This window comes from Pelophylax lessonae (genome assembly GCF_965119305.1).
Source record: "Pelophylax lessonae genome assembly, chromosome: 12".
Lineage (NCBI taxonomy): Eukaryota > Metazoa > Chordata > Amphibia > Anura > Ranidae > Pelophylax > Pelophylax lessonae.
The window spans coordinates 215,298,193-215,318,922 of NC_138779.1; the positions used below are offsets into that span (position 1 = coordinate 215,298,193).

Consider the following 20,730-nt stretch of genomic DNA (forward strand, 5'->3'; position numbering starts at 1 on the left):
CCCGAGTACCTGTCACCTGCTCATCAGTACCAGAGTACCTGTCACCTGCCCAACAAAGTACCCGAGTACCTGTCACCCTTCATACAGCCACCATGTCCAAGTCCAAAAAGGTTTATATACGTCGTCCGTTTAAACCTAAATACCGGTGTTATGGTAGCAGATAGCTGCCATAACCCTGGTATTTTTTTAAACGGTGGACGGTTGGCTTTCCGATAAGGGTGGTCCCAGCGGCGGATTCGCCGTGGGATCACCCTTCCGGGATGGCGGAAGAGGCGCCCCCCCCCCCCTCCCGACGCGTTCCGGTCCTTTTCCCCGCTTACCGGACCCGCCGGCAGCGGGGAAAACGATCCGGTCCCGAATCCTCACAGACAGGATGTCGAGTGAGGGCAAGCTTGCCCTCACTTGACTCTATGGTCTTGGAGGACCGGAGCTACGGAAAATGTTGTTGCCTAGCAACCAGTTTAAAGGTCCTTTTTTTTTTTTTTTTTCATTTTATATTATAATTATTATTTTTTTTTTTTTCTATCTTTTAGTGTACTTGTGAGATCTGAGGACTTTTTGACCCCAGATCTCACAAAAAAGAGGTCCTGTCGTGCCTATTTCTATTACGAGGAATATTTACATTTCTTTTAATAGAAATAAAAATGATCAATTTTTTTTTTTTTTAAACGGTGTAAAAATAAAAAATAATAAATAAAATAAATAGTAAAAAAAAAAAAAAAAAAAAAATTAAAGCGCCCTGTCCCCGTTAGCTCGCGCGCAGAAGCGAATGCATACAGAAACCCCGCCCACATATGTAAACGGTGTTCAAACCACACATGTGAGGTATCGCCGCGATCGTTAGAGCAAGGGGAATAATTTGAGCCCTAGACCTCCTCTGTAACTCAAAGATGGCAACCTGTAGAAATTTTTAAATTGTCGCCTATGGGGATTTTTAAGTACCAAAGTTTGTCACCATTCCGTGAGCGTGCGCAATTTTGAAACATGACATGTTGGGTATCTATTTACTCGGCGTAACATTATCTTTCACATTATGGAAAAAAATTGGGCTAACTTTACTGGTTTCTTATTTTTTAATTAAAAAAAGTGAATTTTTTCCAAAAAAACTGCGTTTGGAAGACCGCTACGCAAATACGGTGTGATAAAAAATAGTGCAATAATCTCCATTTTATTCTCTAGGGTCTCTGCTAAAAAAAAATATATAATGTTTGGGGGTTCTAAGCAGTTTTCTAGCAAAACAACTGATTTTAGCTTGTAAACACCAAATGTCAAAAATAGGCCTAGGCAAGTGGCTAGGATGCATGATGATGCTCCTTGGATGTTCGGCCCCTCTATATGGCTAGGCTTTGAAAACGTCTCACACATGTGGTATTGCCATACTCAGGAGGAGTGGCAGAATGTATTTTGGGGTGTCATTTTTGCTGTGTACATGCTATGTGTTAGGAATATCCTATAAATTGACAACTTTGTGTAAAAAAAAAAAGTTTTCATTTTTTTCCCACATTTTCCAAAAACCTGTGGAAAAAAATGATATGTTCAAACGACCCATAATGCCTCATAGAATATACGTTGGAGTGTTTGCTTTCCAAAATGCAGTCATTTTGTGGACTTTTCCATTGTATTGGTGCTCTAGGGCCTTGAAAAGTGTGATAGGTAGTAAGAAAGTTTTATGTGTATTTATGCTCCTAGAACGCCTGAATGTGCTTCTTGGACGTAGAGTCTCTTTTTGTGGCCAGGCTGTGTAAAAGTCTCACACATGTGGTATCGCCATACTCGGAAGGAGTAGCAGAATGTATTTTTGGGTGTAATTTTTGCTGTGTACATGCTATGTGTTAGAAATAGCTTATAAATTGACAACTTTGTGGGAAAAAAAAGAAAAAAAAAATTTTTTCTTCATTTTCCCAAGAATTGTGGGAAAAAATTACAACTTCAAAAAACTCACCATGCCTCTTACTAAATACCTTGGACTGTCTACTTTACAAAAAGGGGTCATTTGGTCGGTATTTGTACTGTCCTGACATTTCAGGGCCTCAAGAAAGGAGATAGGCAGTCAGTACATCTGGTGTGATCAATTTTCAGTAATTGGTACCATAGCTTCTAGACTCAATAACTTTCACACAGACTAAATAATATACACTAATTTGGGTTAATTTTACCAGAGACATGTAGCAGTATACATTTTGGCCCAAATGTATGAAGAAAAATTTATTTTTTGCAAAATTTCATAATTGAAACTAAAAAAAAGTGTTTTTTTTTCAAAATTTTTGCTCTTTTTTTGCATATATCACGAAAAAAAAAAACCCCAGTTGTGATCAAATACCACCAAAAGAAAGCTCTATTTGTGTGAAAAAAATGATAAAAATTTTGTTTGGTTATAGTGTAGCATGACTGAGCAATTGTCATTCAAAGTGTGAGAGTGCTGAAAGCTGAAAATTGGTCTGGGCAGGAAGGGTGTCTAACTGCTCTGTATGGAAGCGGTTAAACCATATGCAATTCCAAGGAAATAAAATGTAATATATTGCGGCTTACCAACTCCTAGATGTGGTGGCCGCATTCGTTTTATTTTCTCAATGCTTTTTTTCCCCCTCTGTTTTCACCTGGTGATCCTGCACTTAAATCCAGCACCTTCATTTTGTAAACCCGGCCTTATTGTTTGTTTTTTTAATCCAAAACTCCTCATTTAACCCAGGCTTATACTTACCTAGGTGGATGCAGCATTGATCCAATGCTGTATCTATCTTCTGGTGCCTCTACACCGAGAACTGAGCGAATAAACACAGCTGAAGCTCTCATTTGCCAGTGAGTAGAGAGCTGGTTACTAGAGATGGGCTCAGGCGTGTTCGGGATCCTAGTCCCAACCCACCTGCCCAGCTCGGTGCCCCAGCAGACTTCATTCTGCACTCCGGTGACTCGTTTTCAGTCGACATCGGGCTAAATCCTACTGTCAGCTGACCTCACTGAGCCGGTCCAGACTCTGGAGGGATCCCGACTGTAATGTCAGGATCCAACCAGATGCCTGGACAGGCAGCTGGCTTAGCCTCTCAGTGAGTCGCTGAGAGCCCGAGCCAGCAGCTCCCGCCCCCTGCACAGCTCAGTGCTCCAGTGAGCGCTGGAGGGGCAGAGCACAAATCGGTGACTGATAGTAACTGGTAGAGATGGGCTCAGGCGTGTTCGGAATCCTAGTCCCAACCCACCTGCCCGATCCCACCAGGAAGCCGACACTGCACCCCACTAATCACAAGCAGTGAGACATTTCCCGCTCCACAGCTGCACAGACAGGGAAATGCCTCACTGCTTGTGATTAGTGGAGTGCAGTGTCGGCTTCCTGGTGGGATTGGGCAGGTGGGTTGGGACTAGGATCCCGAACACACCTGAGCCCATCTCTACCAGTTACTGTCAGTCACTGATGTGTGCTCTGCCCCTCCAGCGCTCACTGGAACACCGGGCTGTGCAGGGGGTGGGAGCTGCTGGCTCAGATCCTCAGCAGCTCGCTTAGAGGCTAAGCCAGCTACCTATCCAGATATCTGGGTGCAGTGGCGGCTGGTGCCCCATCAGTTGAGGGGGGAGGGAGGCAGACAGACCCCCTCCCCAATCACTCCAGCCCGCACCACGATATCCCCCCACCCCCCTGTGCCAGTTTAAGTACCTTGCTCCATGGGACTGACAGGCAGCGGCAGTGGTGGCTTCCCCCTCAGTCTCCATGTTCCCTCTCGGCGGCCGTCTCCTTTATCCTTCTTGGCAAATAGGATGCCTTCTCCTTTCGGTGAATCGTGAAACAGGTCTCAGGACCCACTTCCTGATTGGCCGGGAGGAGAATCAGTGCGGCAATAGCGAATATTCATTCGCTATTGTCACACAAGTGGGAAGTATGTTCCTTACATTGGTGGTCAGTGGGAAGAACGCTCCTTTTATTGGTGGCCAGTGGGAAGAATGCTCCTTACATTGGTGATCAGTGGGAAGAATGCTCCTTACATTGGTGGTCAGTGGGAAGAATGCCCCTTATGTTGGTGGTCAGTGGGAAGAATGCTCCTCACATTGGTGATCAGTGGGAAGAATGCTCCTTACATTGGTGGTCAGTGGGAAGAATGCCCCTTACATTGGTGATCAGTGGGAAGAATGCCCCTTACATTGGAGGTCAGTGGGAAGAATGCTCCTTACATTGGTGATCAGTGGGAAGAATGCCCCTTACATTGGAGGTCAGTGGGAAGAATGCTCCTTACATTGGTGATCAGTGGGAAGAATGCTCCTTACATTGGTGGTCAGTGGGAAGAATGCCCCTTATGTTGGTGGTCAGTGGGAAGAATGCTCCTCACATTGGTGATCAGTGGGAAGAATGCTCCTTACATTGGTGGTCAGTGGGAAGAATGCCCCTTACATTGGTGATCAGTGGGAAGAATGCCCCTTACATTGGAGGTCAGTGGGAAGAATGCTCCTTACATTGGTGATCAGTGGGAAGAATGCCCCTTACATTGGAGGTCAGTGGGAAGAATGCTCCTTACATTGGTGATCAGTGGGAAGAATGCCCCTTACATTGGTGGTCAGTGAGAAGAATGCTCCTTACATTGGTGGCCAGTGAGAGGAATGCTCCTTAGATTGGTGGCCAGTGAGAAGAATGCTCCTTACATTGGTGATCAGTGGGAAGAATGCTCCTTACATTGGTGGTCAGTGGGAAGAATGCTCCTTACATTGGTGGTCAGTGGGAAGAATGCTCCTTAGATTGGTGGCCAGTGAGAAGAATGCTCCTTAGATTGGTGGCCAGTGAGAAGAATGCTCCTTACATTGGTGATCAGTGGGAAGAATGCTCCTTAGATTGGTGGCCAGTGAGAAGAATGCTCCTTACATTGGTGGTCAGTGGGAAGAATGCTCCTTAGATTGGTGGCCAGTGAGAAGAATGCTCCTTACATTGGTGGCCAGTGAGAAGAATGCTCCTTAGATTGGTGGTCAGTGGGAAGAATGCTCCTTAGATTGGTGGCCAGTGGGAAGAATGCTCCTTAGATTGGTGGCCAGTGAGAAGAATGCTCCTTACATTGGTGATCAGTGGGAAGAATGCCCCTTACATTGGTGGTCAGTGGGAAGAATGCTCCTTAGATTGGTGGCCAGTGAGAAGAATGCCCCTTACATTGGTGGTCAGTGGGAAGAATGCCCCTTACATTGGTGGTCAGTGGAAAGAATGCTACTTACATTGGTGGCCAGTGAGAAGAATGCTCCTTACATTGGTGATCAGTGGGAAGAATGCTCCTTATATTGGTGGCCAGTGAGAAGAATGCTCCTTACATTGGTGATCAGTGGGAAGAATGCCCCTTATATTGGTGGCCAGTGGGAAGAATGCTCCTTACATTGGTGGTCAGTGGGAAGAATGTTCCTTTTATTGGTGGTCAGTGGGAAGAATGCTCCTTACATTGGTGGTCAGTGGGAAGAATGCTCCTTACATTGGTGGTCAGTGGGAAGAATGCTCCTTACATTGGTGGCCAGTGGGAAGAATGCTCCTCACATTGGTGGTCAGTGGGAAGAAGGAGGAGGACACACCCAAGGAGCTCTCTGTGAGATCCAGCCCTTTTCAAGCCTGGGCCTTGCTTGCTAGCTTGGCCCAGGAACAATGCCTGATCCTGGGGGAGGCCCTGGGAGGGATCCCCCTGATGACACGGGGCCTAGTGAGGAGGAGGTGGAGGACCTGTCTGTGGGTCCAGGCCCCGGTGAGAATGCGGATGTCTTCAGCCAGAAGGTTATCAATCGTTTTAGGGCGATTGGGAGAGCGGAAGAAAAACTTAAAGGTTTGAAGGCTGAACACAAATCCTTCAAAACTAAGTATTTCCAGGCCTGGAGTAAAAATCGCACAGCCATGAAGCCTGAGTTGCAGGAATTGGAGGAAAAGGTGAAGAAACAAACTTTATTATTGGAAAGGCTGAAAGACGGAAGTGGAGCATTTAAAGAAAAATTTGACAATGAGAGGAGATTTACCAGCCAAGCATCAGCAAGTTCTGTGGATCAGCAGCCTCGGTTAATGGATGACCCGGCTCCATCTGCCTCTGCACCTCTCCCCCCATGCCAGAACTGGGAATCACCAGCGGCAACCAGCCAGGGGGTTGAGAGTGGACATGGATCCCTGACATTTATCCAGGAGATGGAGTCACCCCTGAAAGCAGACAAGTTTGTCTTTTCTGATGATCCATCAGAAATCCCTGAGGATGGGCAGAGGAGATACAAACCAGCAAAGCTAGTACTGGTGGAGAAATCCCAGTTTACCATGCTGCCTTCCAGCATGTCTGCCCCACCTGCTGTAGTGGATGGTGTCCCAGGTGAGAAGGAACTGCATATTGCAGTTATTGCTGAGGAGAAATCCGGTGCAGACATGCAGGGTAAATCCCTGACAGAATCACCAGATTGTGAAAGAAAGGTGGATGGACTTGCATCTAACACCCCAGGCATAGATTTTTCTGCTCCTGCTGAGACCAGTAGTCCCTCTACAAGCAAAATGGCTGCAAACTCCAAAGAGTTTGCTTCAGCTGAGTTTCCCAGTGTTCAAGGGTTGATTGACCAGCTGTTTGCTGGTGGGGGAGGGGATCAACATGGTGTTGCAAGTGGAATGGAAGTAGCAATGGAAATATCCTGCAATGCTTTACCTGCTGCTATGTTAAAACAGGATTCTATTTCTACAACTGAAAACTCTGTCCCAGTGGAAGAGAAGATGATCGCTGAAACTCTTACCAGTGCAGCAGCAGCTATGGATTCTGCTGTGAAGACAACAGGAATAATAAATATCCCAGCAAGTATAAAAAATTACAATAATGTTAAAGCAATGAATGTGGTGGGTGGTGGTGAAGGGGTTAGTAATGCTGGGAAAAATGAAAATGTTATTTCTCCCCCTGCTCAGCAGAGGAAAGATTTGATTGCACAGATCAATCCCGAATCTGTGCAATCGTTATCTGCTAAGTGTGTGTCAGATAATTTAAAAAAAACTGATGGATTTTCTGCTGGGAGGAATGTTGGAAGCTATGCTTCAGCTTTGGGGAGTCGCACCAGGGTGGGTGGTGGGGATTCTGTTAATCACAATTCAGGGAGGTTTTTTGGGGGGCAGGTTAGTGGGTATAGGAGGAGGAATGTGGTACAGTTGAGGTGGGAGGGGGAAGGAACCCCAATAGTAAGGGGGAGGGTGGCTGAGTTGATTTTGGAAATGGGGTTTAAAGCCTGTGATATTTTTGCTTTAATTTGCCCGGTGGGGAGTTATGAATTTGATTTATCGTTTGTAAAACCTGAAAGTTTGGATCTCTTCTGGGAGAGATTTAGGAGGTGCAAGGGCCTTCAGCAGTGGAGAGGTTTGGTGCCAAAGGTAATTTCAAGGCAGCCTTTGATAAAGTTGGTGACCATTCTGGTGCGTAACGAATCCATACCAGAGGCTGATTTATTAGTATGGCTACGCCGATATGGCGAGGTCCTCACTCCACTGCGGAAGGTCCTTGATGAGCATGGGATATGGACAGGGGCCTGGACAGTGTCACTAAAATTGGGGGTGCTGGGCGATGTAGTTCAGCACCTTCCCTGCTCAGCCTTTCTGGGTAGGGATAGGCTGACCATTTTCTACCAAGGTCAGCCTAAGGTGTGTAATAAATGTGGTGATAAAGGCCACTTTGCATCGTCCTGCACCCACAAGAAGTGCTCACTGTGCCAGGATTTAGGCCATTTGGCCAGAGAATGCACCCAGATTCGGTGCAATTTGTGCCAGCAGCTGGGTCATCCATATAGCCAGTGCCCAGAGGCACTGCATAACTTGCCAGGATTGGAGACTGAGCTGCAGAGGCTTGATAAAGAAGATGAAGCAGCTGAAGTTAGAGAGGAAATTGTTGTTGCCCCTCCTGTGTCTGTTGTGTCAGATTCTGTTTCCCCTAGTGATGTGGTCCCTGAGTCTGTCCCTCCTGTGTCTGTTGTGTCAGATTCTGTTTCCCCTAGTGATGTGGTCCCTGAGTCTGTCCCTCCTTTTGTTCCTACATCTACTGTGCGTAGATCCTCCAGACTAGCGGAAGCTGCTGGGGGGGCGGGTATAGTGGATCTTCCCCCTCGGCCTACTCCACCTCCAGTCCCTGTCTCTCGACACCGCAAACGCGGCCAAGAGGGTGCAGGGGTGCTGGATGGTGGTGGGGTCGATGGGGTTGAGGGAGGGGTGTCCATGTCCCATGTCTCACCCTCTGTTGTGGAGGATTCGGATGATGAGGGGTGGGAGAGGACAAAGAGGAAGAAAAAGAAGAAGAGGAAGACCAGTAAAGCGGTCATTTCTTCCTTACAGTTAGAGCCAGGAGGGGTTCCTCTTGGCAACACATTTTCGGTTTTATCAGGGGAAGAGTTAGTATCTGATTTATCTACTTCTTTATCATCTATGGATGAGGGGGAGTCACATAGTGTAAAGAGAGCTGTTTCGGGTGATGAGAGTGTGGTGGAGGTTAAGAAACGACTACCCCAATCATCCTGATGGCAGTGCCCGCTCTGATAAAGGTGGCGACCATTAATGTCGCCAGCGTGAAATCTGCAAGAGCTCGTGATATTGCCTTATTTTTGCTCAGTGAGTTTGATGCTGAGATTTTATTTTTGCAAGAGACCTGGCTCAATACTTTGGCCGATGTCCATCTAGCAAAAAGGGAGTGGAGATGCGGTCCCTCCTTTTGGTCTCTTGCGGCTGAGCCTTGCAGCGGAGTTGCGGTTCTTTTTAAAACCGATATGGTAACGTGCCGGCGGATAATTGAGGTAGAAATGGGGAGATGCATGGTCTTAGACGTCTCTGTTAGGGGGCAGGACCTGCGCCTGATCAATATCTATGGACCGCAGTCAAAATGGGACAGGAAATGCCTCTTCACAAAGATCAAGCCCTTCCTTTTTACATCCCAGCAGGTTGTCTTTGGAGGTGACTTTAACACCATAATTAGGCCTGAAGACAGGAGGGTCTCCATAGACAGGCTGGGTTATGATAGCGTTTTTCTTAGAGATATGGTTAGACAAGCAGGCCTGGTAGATGTGCACATTAAGCACTGCCCTGGCAGCACGGGATTCACGTTTCAGAGAGGGAATAGTCAGAGTAGGATAGATAGGTTTTTTTTAAAGGAGAACTCTGCTTTCTCGGCTCCTGAGTTGAGGGCGGTGGAGTTCTCTGACCACTGTATGCTGTCTGTGACTCTGAATGCCTCGGACACTCCACCCAGGGGAAGGGGTACCTGGAAACTGAATTCGGCTCTCCTGGAAGATGTAGAGGTAAGACAATCCTTTGAGGATTTTTTTCAGGCACAGGTTTCTATTCTGGACTTTTGCAGCAGTAAGTCAGAGTGGTGGGAGCTTGTGAAACAAAGGGCGATTGGACTTTTCAAGGCCATAAGTAAGAAGAAGCAGCTTGGTATGTATATTGCCTACCAGCATTTGCGGAGGAAGCTTGATCGTCTTGTCTCGTATGGAGGAGATCCAGGGGAGATCTCGGAGGTAAAGCTTCTTCTTAGGAAGTGTCAATACGACCGGCATGCCTCCTTGGTTCTGGAGAGAGATTATGGGAAATATCACTCGCCTGATCCTTACCAGAACTGTAAGCAAGGCATAGCAGTTAAGACGGTCATAGGTCTGAGGGATAGTACGGGTTCCCTGGTGAAGTCCAGATCAGGGATCCTGGAGATCTTCAGGTCATATTACGCAGACCTTCTGGGAAGAAAGGACCTTAGTCGGGACAGGATGGAAAGCTTTCTGGATTCTACTCCAGGATTGGGAAATGATACATTGCCTTTGATGGATTTGACAGAACCAATTTCAGCGGATGAGGTAGTTCGTGCTATAGAGAAGCTGGCTACCAAAAAGTCGCCTGGGCCAGATGGGTTGACAGCTGAATTTTACAAGTGTTTTAAGTCCATTCTGGCTCCCTTTTTAACGGAGGTTTATAACAGCTGTTTAGATGAGGGTTCCCTCCCTCCCTCCATGAGGCAATCCGCTGTGATTCTTCTGTCAAAAGGTAAAGACCCCTCAATAATTGAGAACTGGCGCCCCATCAGTCTTCTCAATGTTGATAGAAAGATCTTGGCGAAGATTCTTTTTTGGCGCTTGTCGTCAGTAGCAGGCGATTTGTTGTCCAATCATCAGCACTGCTCGGTCCAGGGCAGAAGTACCTTTTCAGCAATTTTAGCTGTCCGGGAGGCTTTGGAGCGATGCAGGGCTGCTGGATGGAGAAAGTACTTGCTGGCATTGGATCAGGCGAAGGCTTTTGATCGAGTCAATCATGAGTACCTGTATTTGCTACTTGGTAGATACGGCCTGCAGGGGAGGTTTATTGATTGGCTGAAAACATTATATAAAGGGGCTGAGAGCTTCCCACTTGTTAATGGTTGGGTTGGACGGCCTTTTGAGGTTGGCTCTGGTGTGCGCCAGGGGTGTCCTTTGAGCCCCCTGCTATATGTATTCGCAATCGACCCCTTCATAAGAAGGTTAGAGAGTGGATCGTTGTGTGGGGTGCCTTTGGGCATTGCTGGTGTGCCGCCTTTGAAGGTCGTGGCCTATGCCGATGATGTGTCTGTTATTATCTCTGGGATGGAGGAGGCGCAGGAGGTGGTCTCTGTGATAGAGCAGTACACTGAGGCTTCTGGCTCTAAAATCAATCATGAAAAGAGTGAAGTTTTCTGGATGGGTGAGGAGGGTGAAAGCTTCGAACTTCCGGATGCCTTCCCAGAGCCCCAGCAGGAAATTAAAGTGTTGGGCATCAAATTTGGTCCTGGTGACTATGGTCATCGAAATTGGGAAAGCAGGTTGTTGAATGCCAATGCCAAGGTGGCAAGCTGGAAGAAATGGAAACTTTCCTTGAGGGAAAGGGTTGACTTGATTAAAACTTACCTGATCCCAATCTTTTTATATGTCAGCTTTGTCTTTATCTTGCCGGAATCTCTCTATGCAAGGGTGTACAGCTGCTTTTTCCAACTGTTATGGGGAAATAGGCTGAACCTGATCAAACGCAATGTAACTTACCTGTCCAGGCGGGAGGGTGGTCTAGGAATGGTCAACCCTATAGTTTTCTTTTCTCTGCTTTTTTTAAAGTATAATCTTGGTAATATGTTAGCAGAGACCCCGCCGGGATGGGTGGGTATTTTTCAATCTTGGTTTAGGCCTTTTCTGCGATGCTGGGAAGATGGCGGGCCAGTGAAAAGTCTGAGAGTCCGACATGGCAAGCTTCCGGCTTATGTTGCCCCGTGTCTGAAAATACTTAGGCAGTGGCAGGTGACAGTGGGGGATATCAAGTCCCTCCCCAGAAAGCTTCTGGAGAAGAGGATTTTGGGCTCTGCTTTCAGTGTGTCGCTGACTTTAAGGGATTGCCCAGGCCCCATAATGAGGGAGGGGTTGCGTTTAATTAACTTAGGAAGAATCCCTTTGAAGTTTAGGGATCAAGCCTGGCTCGCTTTCCATGGAAGGCTCTATGTGAGAGGGAACCTGAAGCATCGCCCTGTGGAGGATCTGGATTGTCCTAGAGCGGAGTGTGTTGGTAAAGTAGAGTCTATGGACCACTTTTTGCTCCAGTGTCCCTTTAACATAGAGGTGTATAAAAGGGTGGGGAGGGCTCTAGGCATCCCCTTTCTCTATCGCATGAGTTATGCGGAGTGGGTGTACGGGGCATTCCCGACTCGCTGGGATTTTGATTTGAATACACTTTTTCTAGTTAGTATAGTTGTCCGTTACTTCACGTGGAATGCACGGTGCCAGATTACCCTGCGGAAGAAAGTCCTCCCTGTCGAGGTGGTGGTGTACGATATTCTTGGTGAGGTTGGGAAGATTCGGGGTCTTGAGAAGGGCAGGGAGCCTCGAGCGGTCTGGATAAGGGCATGGAGGAATATCAGACCTGCTTTTGGTGAACTGTCCATCTCTGGGTGAAAAGCTTTTTTCCTATGCTATTTTTTTCACACCCTTAGCTTTTGTTAGTTAATATCTTCATTTTTGAAGAAGGGCTGCATGCATAATGGGAGTGGTTTTGTTTCTTGACCTCGCAGGTTTGATGTCTGGTGTGGTGGTGTGAGTCTTATTAAGATAATTTTTTCCGGTAATGATGTGTTTCATGATGTGAGTTTTGTTTTTGCTGTAAAGGCAGTCTTTATTTGAGAGCAGAATTTGCTATGTATTTTTTTTCCCCCCTTTTCATGTAAATATGTATATATTTATTTATGTATATTGATTTTATGCTTATTGATTGCAAGACTTTTAATAAACAAAATTGGGAAGACTGCATTCCTTACAGTTGTGGTCAGAATGCCCCCCCCCCCCATGTTGGTCATATTGCATTGGCTCTGAAACACCATCAGATAGGAGGCCAATCATCCTCAGATCAAGGAACCCCTACAAGCCCTGGAGGAACCCTAGTTGGGAATGACTATTACAGGGGGGGGGGGGGGGGGCAGAAGGACTACAGACAGTTGAGCAGACATAATTGTGTGTAAGAGACGTGCTACGGCATCCCCTCCAGGGTTTAGGTGTGTCCCTATAGCTGTGTGTCCCTATAGCTGGAGGAAAACCCATTGCAATGGAAAATGACCCTTATATTGTCTTTTGGACCATTAAATTCTCCTACAACAAGATACACATTTATTTAAAAATGTAAAAAAGAACAGAAGCAATCAAAGACTATGCAGATCATGCGATTATAACCAATGCTATTAGAGAGATGAGGGATGAGGGTTAGACATAAGGGCAGTCCCCCTGGTTAAAGTACTGTTTAATAATGCCGCTGAGAATACACCACGCCAATAATAATGTAGACAATTATTCCGCAAATTAGAGAAATGATATTCAGCGCCAGAGCGGTCTTGGAGCTGCAAGCGGCTGCCTCTGCGTTGTTTTGATCATCGTCACTTCGCGTCTGAAAGAGAAACAAAAAAGAAAAATGCTAAATTTCAAGATATGCATTTAGCTTTCCTTCTTCTAGATAATAAAAAAATAAATTCTAGCAATACAAAAGCAATAACATAATAGCAAAAACCACAATAACCTTAGAATTTGTTTTATTGCTACCTTTTCCTCCCCACAGAATTTAACCATTTCAGTTCAAGGCCTTTTGTAGCACTTTTTTTGTTTTCATGTAACAATCAGTTATTTTTTGTTTGTTTTTTTGCTTGAAAATTATTTAGAAACCCCAAAAACATTATATTATATTATATATATATATATATATATATATATATATATATATATATTTATATATAATATATATATATATTTTTTTAAAGCAGAGGCAGTTGAGAATACATTGGTGGGTTTTGCAATTTTTATTTTTTTTAGGTCATACAGTATTTGCGTAGCGTTTTTTTAGAATGCTATTTTTGGGCAAAAAATACACTATTTTGAATTTTAATGCAAAAAAAAAAAACCACAAGACATAACCCAATTTTTTTTGTAAAATATAAAAGATGATTTTATGCTGAGTAAATTCATTTTAATGCGAAAAAACACAATAAATAACCCATTTTTTTTTTTTTTTTTTAAATATAAAAGATGATGTTATGCTGAGTAAATTAATCTTACTGCAAAAAAACACAATACATAACCCAATTATTTTGTAAAATATAAAAGATGATATGCTGAGTAAATTAATGTTACTGCAAAAAAACACAATACATAACCCAATTATTTTGTAAAATATAAAAGATGATATGCTGAGTAAATTAATGTTACTGCAAAAAAACACAATACATAACCCAATTATTTTGTAAAATATAAAAGATGATGTTATGTTGAGTAAATTAATATTAATGCAAAATAAATAAATAAATAACCCAATATTTTTGTAAAATATAAAAGATGATGCTATGCTGAGTAAAATTATGTCATTGCAAAAAAACACTACATAACCCAAATATTTTGTAAAATATATAAGATGATGTTATGTCGAGTTAATTAATTTTAATGCAAAAAAAAAAAAACCCACAATAAATAACCCAATATTTTTGTAAAATATAAAAGATGATGCTATGCTGAGTAAATTATTTTATTGCAAAAAAAAACACATTACATAACCCAAATATTTTGTAAAATATAAAAGATGATGTTAAGTTGAGTAAATACATTTTAATGCCAAAAAAAAAAAAAAAAACACAATAAATAACCCAATATTTTTGAAAAATCTAAAAGATGATGTTATGTCGTGTAAATTAATTTTAATGCAAAGAAAAAAAAACCACAATAAATAACCCAATATTTTTGTAAAATATAAAAGATGATGTTATGCTGAGTAAATGATGTTAATGCAAAAAAACACAATACATAACCCAATTTCTTTGTAAAATATAAAAGATGATGTTACACCAAGTATGTAGATACCAAACATTTCACGCTACGGCGACAAACGATGTAAAATTCACTATCCATAGGCGATATTTTAAAAGCTTTTACAAGGTATTACTTTAGATTTACAGATGAGGTCTAGTGCTGGAATTACTGCCCATGATCTGGCGTTCGCGGCGATACCTCACATGTATGGGATGATTACTGCTTGCGTGTGCGTGGAACGGCTGCTTGCGTTCACCATTGCTCGCTAGTACAGGGGGACGAGGGCACTTAAAATTTTATTTTTTGTAATTATTCATATTTCCCCGTTGCCAAGTGGGGGCCGGGAGCATGCCGCCGGCAGCGCGCACTCGCCCCCTAGCTGCAGGCGTGTGACTGACGTATTTCTACGGCGGGTTCGTGCAGGAGGGCCAGCCTGCTGCAGTCCAAAAGCGGTTAATTGAACAAGCTGAAATTAGAAGCTGATTGGCTCCCATGCACAGATTTTGCACCTTTACGTTTTAGTAAACTGGGGGGGGGGGGGGCAGAAAAATGGCATCAGGTGTTCTGGACTGATGGGTCACAATGTGAAATATTTGGCTGTAGCAGGGGGGCAGTTTGTTGGTGATGTGACATGATCTGATAGCGACTGGCCTGCAGAGAATTTATTAATAGTAATATGGTCGTCTAAACAGCGGTAACAAAAAAAAAATGCAATTTTGTGACCATGCATGGGCAACAAATGGAAACTCATACACAATGCGCATACAACAAGCATTCAATTATTACAATACGTGGGGCAATCAATGGGCAACCGTTGTAATATTGACTCACTGGCCACTTTATTAGATATACCTTGCTAGTACCGGCATGGCTCCCCTTTTGCCTTCATTCTTGGTGGCATAGATACAACAAGGTGTTGGAAACGTTCCTCAGAGATTTTGCTCCATAGTGACATGATAACATCACGCATTTGCTGCAGATTTGTCGGCTGCACATCCATCATGCCACTTCCCAAAGGCGCTCTATTGGATGAGATCTGGTGAGTGTGGAGGCCATTGGAGGACAGTGACCTAATCTGGTGAATGTGGAGGCCATTGGAGTACAGTGACCTTATCTGGAGAGTGTGGAGGCCATTGGAGGACAGTGACCTTATCTGGTGAGTGTGAAGGCCATTGGAGGACAGTGACCTTATCTGGTGAGTGTGGAGGCCATTGGAGGACAGTGACCTTATCTGGTGAGTGTGGAGGCCATTGGAGGACAGTGACCTTATCTGGTGAATGTGGAGGCCATTGGAGTACAGTGACCTTATCTGGAGAGTGTGGAGGCCATTGGAGGACAGTGACCTTATCTGGTGAGTGTGGAGGCCATTGGAGGACAGTGACCTTATCTGGTGAGTGTGGAGGCCATTGGAGGACAGTGACCTAATCTGGTGAATGTGGAGGCCATTGGAGTACAGTGACCTTATCTGGAGAGTGTGGAGGCCATTGGAGGACAGTGACCTTATCTGGTGAGTGTGAAGGCCATTGGAGGACAGTGACCTTATCTGGTGAGTGTGGAGGCCATTGGAGGACAGTGACCTTATCTGGTGAGTGTGGAGGCCATTGGAGGACAGTGACCTTATCTGGTGAATGTGGAGGCCATTGGAGTACAGTGACCTTATCTGGAGAGTGTGGAGGCCATTGGAGGACAGTGACCTTATCTGGTGAGTGTGGAGGCCATTGGAGGACAGTGACCTTATCTGGTGAGTGTGGAGGCCATTGGAGGACAGTGACCTTATCTGGTGAATGTGGAGGCCATTGGAGTACAGTGACCTTATCTGGAGAGTGTGGAGGCCATTGGAGGACAGTGACCTTATCTGGTGAATGTGGAGGCCATTGGAGGACAGTGACCTTATATGGTGAGTGTGGAGGCCATTGGAGTACAGTGACCAGATCTGGTGAGTGTGGAGGCCATTGGAGGACAGTGACCTCATTGTCATTGTGAAGAAACCAGTGGTGAGATGATTGGAGCTTTGTGACATGGTGCATTATCCTGCTGGATGGAGCCATCAGAAGATGGGGACACTGTAGTCATAAAGGGATGGACATGGTCAGCAACAATACTCAGGTAGGCCGTGGTGTTTAAACCATGGTCAATACTAAGGGGCCCAAAGTGTGCCAAGAAAAAATCCCCCACACCATTAAACCACCAGCCTGAACCGTTGATACAACACAGGATGGATCCATGCGCCAAATTCTGACCCCACCATCTGAATGTTGCAGCTGAAACCAAGACTCATCAGACCAGGCCACGTTTTTTCCAATCTTCTATTGTCTGATTTTGGTGATCTTGTGCCAATTGTAGCCTCAGTTTCCTGTTCTTAGCTGACAGGAGTGGCACCCAGTGTGGTCTTCTGCTGCTGTAGGCCATCTGCTTCAAGATTCCATGCGGTGTGCATTCAGAGATGGTATTCTGCATACCTTGGTTCTAACGAGTGGGTATTTGAGTTACTGTTGTCTTTCAATCATCTGGAACCAGTCTGCACATTCTCCTCTGACCTCAACAAGGCATTTTCCTCCACACAACAGCCGCTCACTGGATATTTTCTCTTTTTTCCACCATTCTCTGTAACCCCGAGAGATGGTTGTGCGTGAAAATCCCAGTAGATCAGCAGTTTTTTTGCAATACTCAGACCAGCCCGTATGTCACCAACAACCATGCCTTGATCAAAATCACTTAAATCCCCTTTCTTTCCTGTTCTGGTGCTCGGTTTAAACTTCAGCAAGTCAACTTCACCACGTCTAGAAGCCTAAATGCATTTAGTTGCTGCCATGTGATTGGCTGATTAGAGATATGTGTTACTAAGCAATTGAACAGGTGTACCTAATAAAGTGGCCGGTGAGTGCATATATATATATATATATAGATAGATATATAGATAGATATATCTATATCTATCTATCTATATATACATATCTATATATATATATATATATATATATACATATCTATATATATATATATATATATACATATCTATATATATATATATATATATACATATATATATATATATATACATATATATAGATAGATAGATAGATAGATAGATAGATAGATAGATAGATAGATAGATAGATAGATAGATAGATAGATAGATATAGATATAGATATAGATATAGATATAGATATAGATATATAGATATATAGACATATATTTATACAGGTATATATTTATATAGGTATATAGATATAGATAGATAGATAAATATTTATATATATATAGAATATATAGGGACACAGGCATATCTATATATATATATATATATATATATATATATATATATATATATATATATATATATATATATATATATATATATATATATATATATACTGTATACCCACATATCAGTATGTACCATCAGATCAGATAGCGCATATATCCGTTCCCCCGAGTCCTACGCTGACATTTGTCAGGTTGCTGGCAGAGGAAGTCCCTTACTGCTCAATATGTGCACAGTACAGGAAGCTATAAAGAAACTGAGTAGCAGAAGACTTCCTGTGTCAGCTCTCTAATAAATGACAGTAAGGAGAAGGACAGAGCGGGTGAACTGTACAGTTCTGGAAAGGGCTGTAGAAATTTTCACCATTGCATCTGGCTGTCCCTCTGCACCCTCCAGGCTGGCAGAAAATGTAAAAGTAATTTCAAAGTTGCACCAAAATGCAAAAAAAAACCACAATACAGAACGCAATTATTTTGTAAAATCAAAGTTGCGCTCCAATGTCGACTGGAAATCATGCGACGTTGGAGATGCACTAATGTAAAAGGAGCCTTAACCACTTGCCGACCAGTCACGTTGATTGTACTGCGGCAAAGGGGCTCGTTATCGTCTGGCGACGTAGACCTACGTCACCAGACATTCCGCCCTCTCGGCGGCGCGCGCGCGCCGCCGGAGGTTTGCTCCTGCTGTATTCAGTCACAGCGGGAGTCGGGCCAGGGGAGGAGAGGCGTTGATCACCCCCGCTCTTCCCCGATCGTCGGGGAATCGAGTGTGGAGATCCGCTCGCTTGTGTAAACAAAGCGAGCTGATCTCCTAAGTGACAAACAGTGACAGATTGCAGGGTTCAGCATAGCTGAACATGTGATCTGTCCCTGTGTCACTCAGTCACCTCCCCCCACACACGTCAGTAAGCACCAGGCATACATTAACCCCTCCCTCTCCAATAAAATTAACCCCTTCCCTGCCAGTGTCATTTTGCAGTAACAATGCATATTTATAGCACTGATTACTGCAGTAACGTCACTGGTACCCCCAAAAGTGTCAAAAATGTCAGTCAAGGGTCCGATCTGTCTGCCGCAATGTCGCAGTCCCGCAAAAAAAACGCAGATCACCGCCAATACTCGTTAAAAAAAATAAAACACCAAAAATGACAGAAATCTTTCCCGTAGTTTGTAAACACAATAACTTTTGCGCAAACCAATCAAAATACGCTTATTGCGATTTTTTTTTTTTTTGTTACCAAACATAGAAAACAAATTGGCCTAAAATGATAAAAAATTTTGATTTTTACCTTTTTTTGGGGGGAATTTCATATAAAATAATGTGAAAAATATTGTTGTTATTTTTTTCAAAATTGTTGCTCTTTTTTTGTTTATAGCGCAAAAAGTAAAAACCACACAGGTGATCAAATACCACCAATAGAAAGCTCTATTTGTGGGGGAAAAAAGGACATAAATTTAATTTTGGTAACAGCGTTGCACGACCACGCAATTGTCCGTTAAATTAACGCAGTGCCGAATCGCAAAATATGGCCTGGTCGGGAATGGGGTAAAACCTTCCGGTCATAAAGCGGTTAAAAATACGCTCATTGAGAATTTTTTTTTGTCAGACATGTAGCTAAATACATTTTGGCCTAAATATATGACAAAAATTGAATATATTGGATATTTTTTAACTGTCAAAGTAGAAAAATATTGTTATTTTTTCAAAATTTTCGCATTTTTTATTAATATCGCAAAAAATAAAAAGCGCAGAGGTGATCAAATACCACCAAAAGAAAGCTCTGTTTGTGGGAAAAAAAGGACGTAAATTTCATTTGGGTACGGTGTTGCATGACCGCGCAATTGTCAGTTAAATTAGCACAGTGCCGAATCGCAAAAAGTGGCCTGAACAATCCTCCGGTGGTAAAGTGGTTAAGGAGAGACACCGATAAAAAAGAGCTTCTAACACTTCTAAGCTTTAAAAAAAAAAAAAAAAAACTTTGCATTTAATCATCTGACAAACATCAAGCATGAAACCCCCTCCCCCATCCCCCCCCCCCCTCACACCCAGCCCCCACCCTAACCCCCCCCACACACACATCCTGTAATTATCTGCAGAAGAGACAGAAGAACACAGCATATATCACTCAAGAGGCAGTAAAGAAACTGTAAAAGAAATAAAAACCCGAAACAAAGATCTTTAGTGTCCCTAAACCCACATCATATGAAAAACGATCAATAAATGGTGTATTACATAGAAACATGGAAAAGTCACAGCAGAAAAAGTAAAGAAAAAGAGTAGTCCATGCAGTTTGCCCATTTCCTTTTTTTTTTTTTTCGTTATTTTTTTTTTTCTGTTAAATTAATTTTTTTAATTGAATATATATCTAAGTTTATTCCAAGCACCTTTGAAGCCATTTACTGTTGCTGTCTCACTACCTCTGCTGGTAGTTTATTCCAAGTATCAACTATGCTTTTAGGCTCAGTTTCCACTAGTGCGGCTACGAAGTCGTGCTACTTCTAGCACGACTTCGTAGCGAAAGTAAACTGCGGCTTCAGTGAAACTTGTCCCTCATATATAGAGGGAAGTCGCACTGAAGACGGCTCAAAAGTAGTGCACGATCTACTTTTGAAGTCGCCGCAACTGAAGCCGCGGCAGTGGAAACGGGACCCGTTGAAAACAATGGGTTTTGACTTGCTGTGCGACTTGACATGTGTCAAGTCGCACCGCAAGTCGCACTAGTGGAAACCGAGCCTTATGCTGGCCATACACGTATAGATTTTCATCTGGGAATTTTCGTTTCAAGAAAATTCGTTTGATTTTCTAATCGTTAGTGGGGTTAAATCGATGTCCCTTTTCGACTGCAGCGACGGGAAAATTCGTAGGGGCAGAAGGGAAAACTTTTCTCGATCAACGAATTTTCGGGCAGTGTATGTGGTAATCGTTCAGAAATTACATTAATTTTAAAATTAAATGTTAAAAGCAAAAGACAATTTTCGAACGACATTCGTCTATTCAAAGAATGTTCAAAGAATGTTCATACGAATGTTCAAAGAATATTCCCGTCCAAAAATCTATACGTGTATGGCTAGCATTAGTAAAACAATTCTTTCTAAAGCTGGATACACACTATACAATGTCCTTTGATTTTTTCCTTTAGATTTACCAAAACCATATAATAGGAGGTCACACCTAAACACTTTCAATTTGTATGCAATCAGGCCGA

General features: G+C 43.4%; 1 protein-coding gene across 1 annotated transcript in view; it reads right to left on the reverse strand.

Annotated features, from left to right (window-relative positions):
- Positions 1-12,635: 12,635 nt before the first annotated feature.
- LOC309568044 (uncharacterized protein) overlaps positions 12,636-20,730 on the reverse strand; it is a 28,511-nt gene continuing 20,416 nt past the window's right edge. The window contains exon 2 of the mRNA XM_082273624.1: positions 12,636-12,853. Within this exon, the coding sequence (XP_082129750.1) occupies positions 12,710-12,853 (144 nt within the window). The 3' untranslated portion in view covers positions 12,636-12,709. The remainder of the gene's footprint in view (positions 12,854-20,730) is intronic.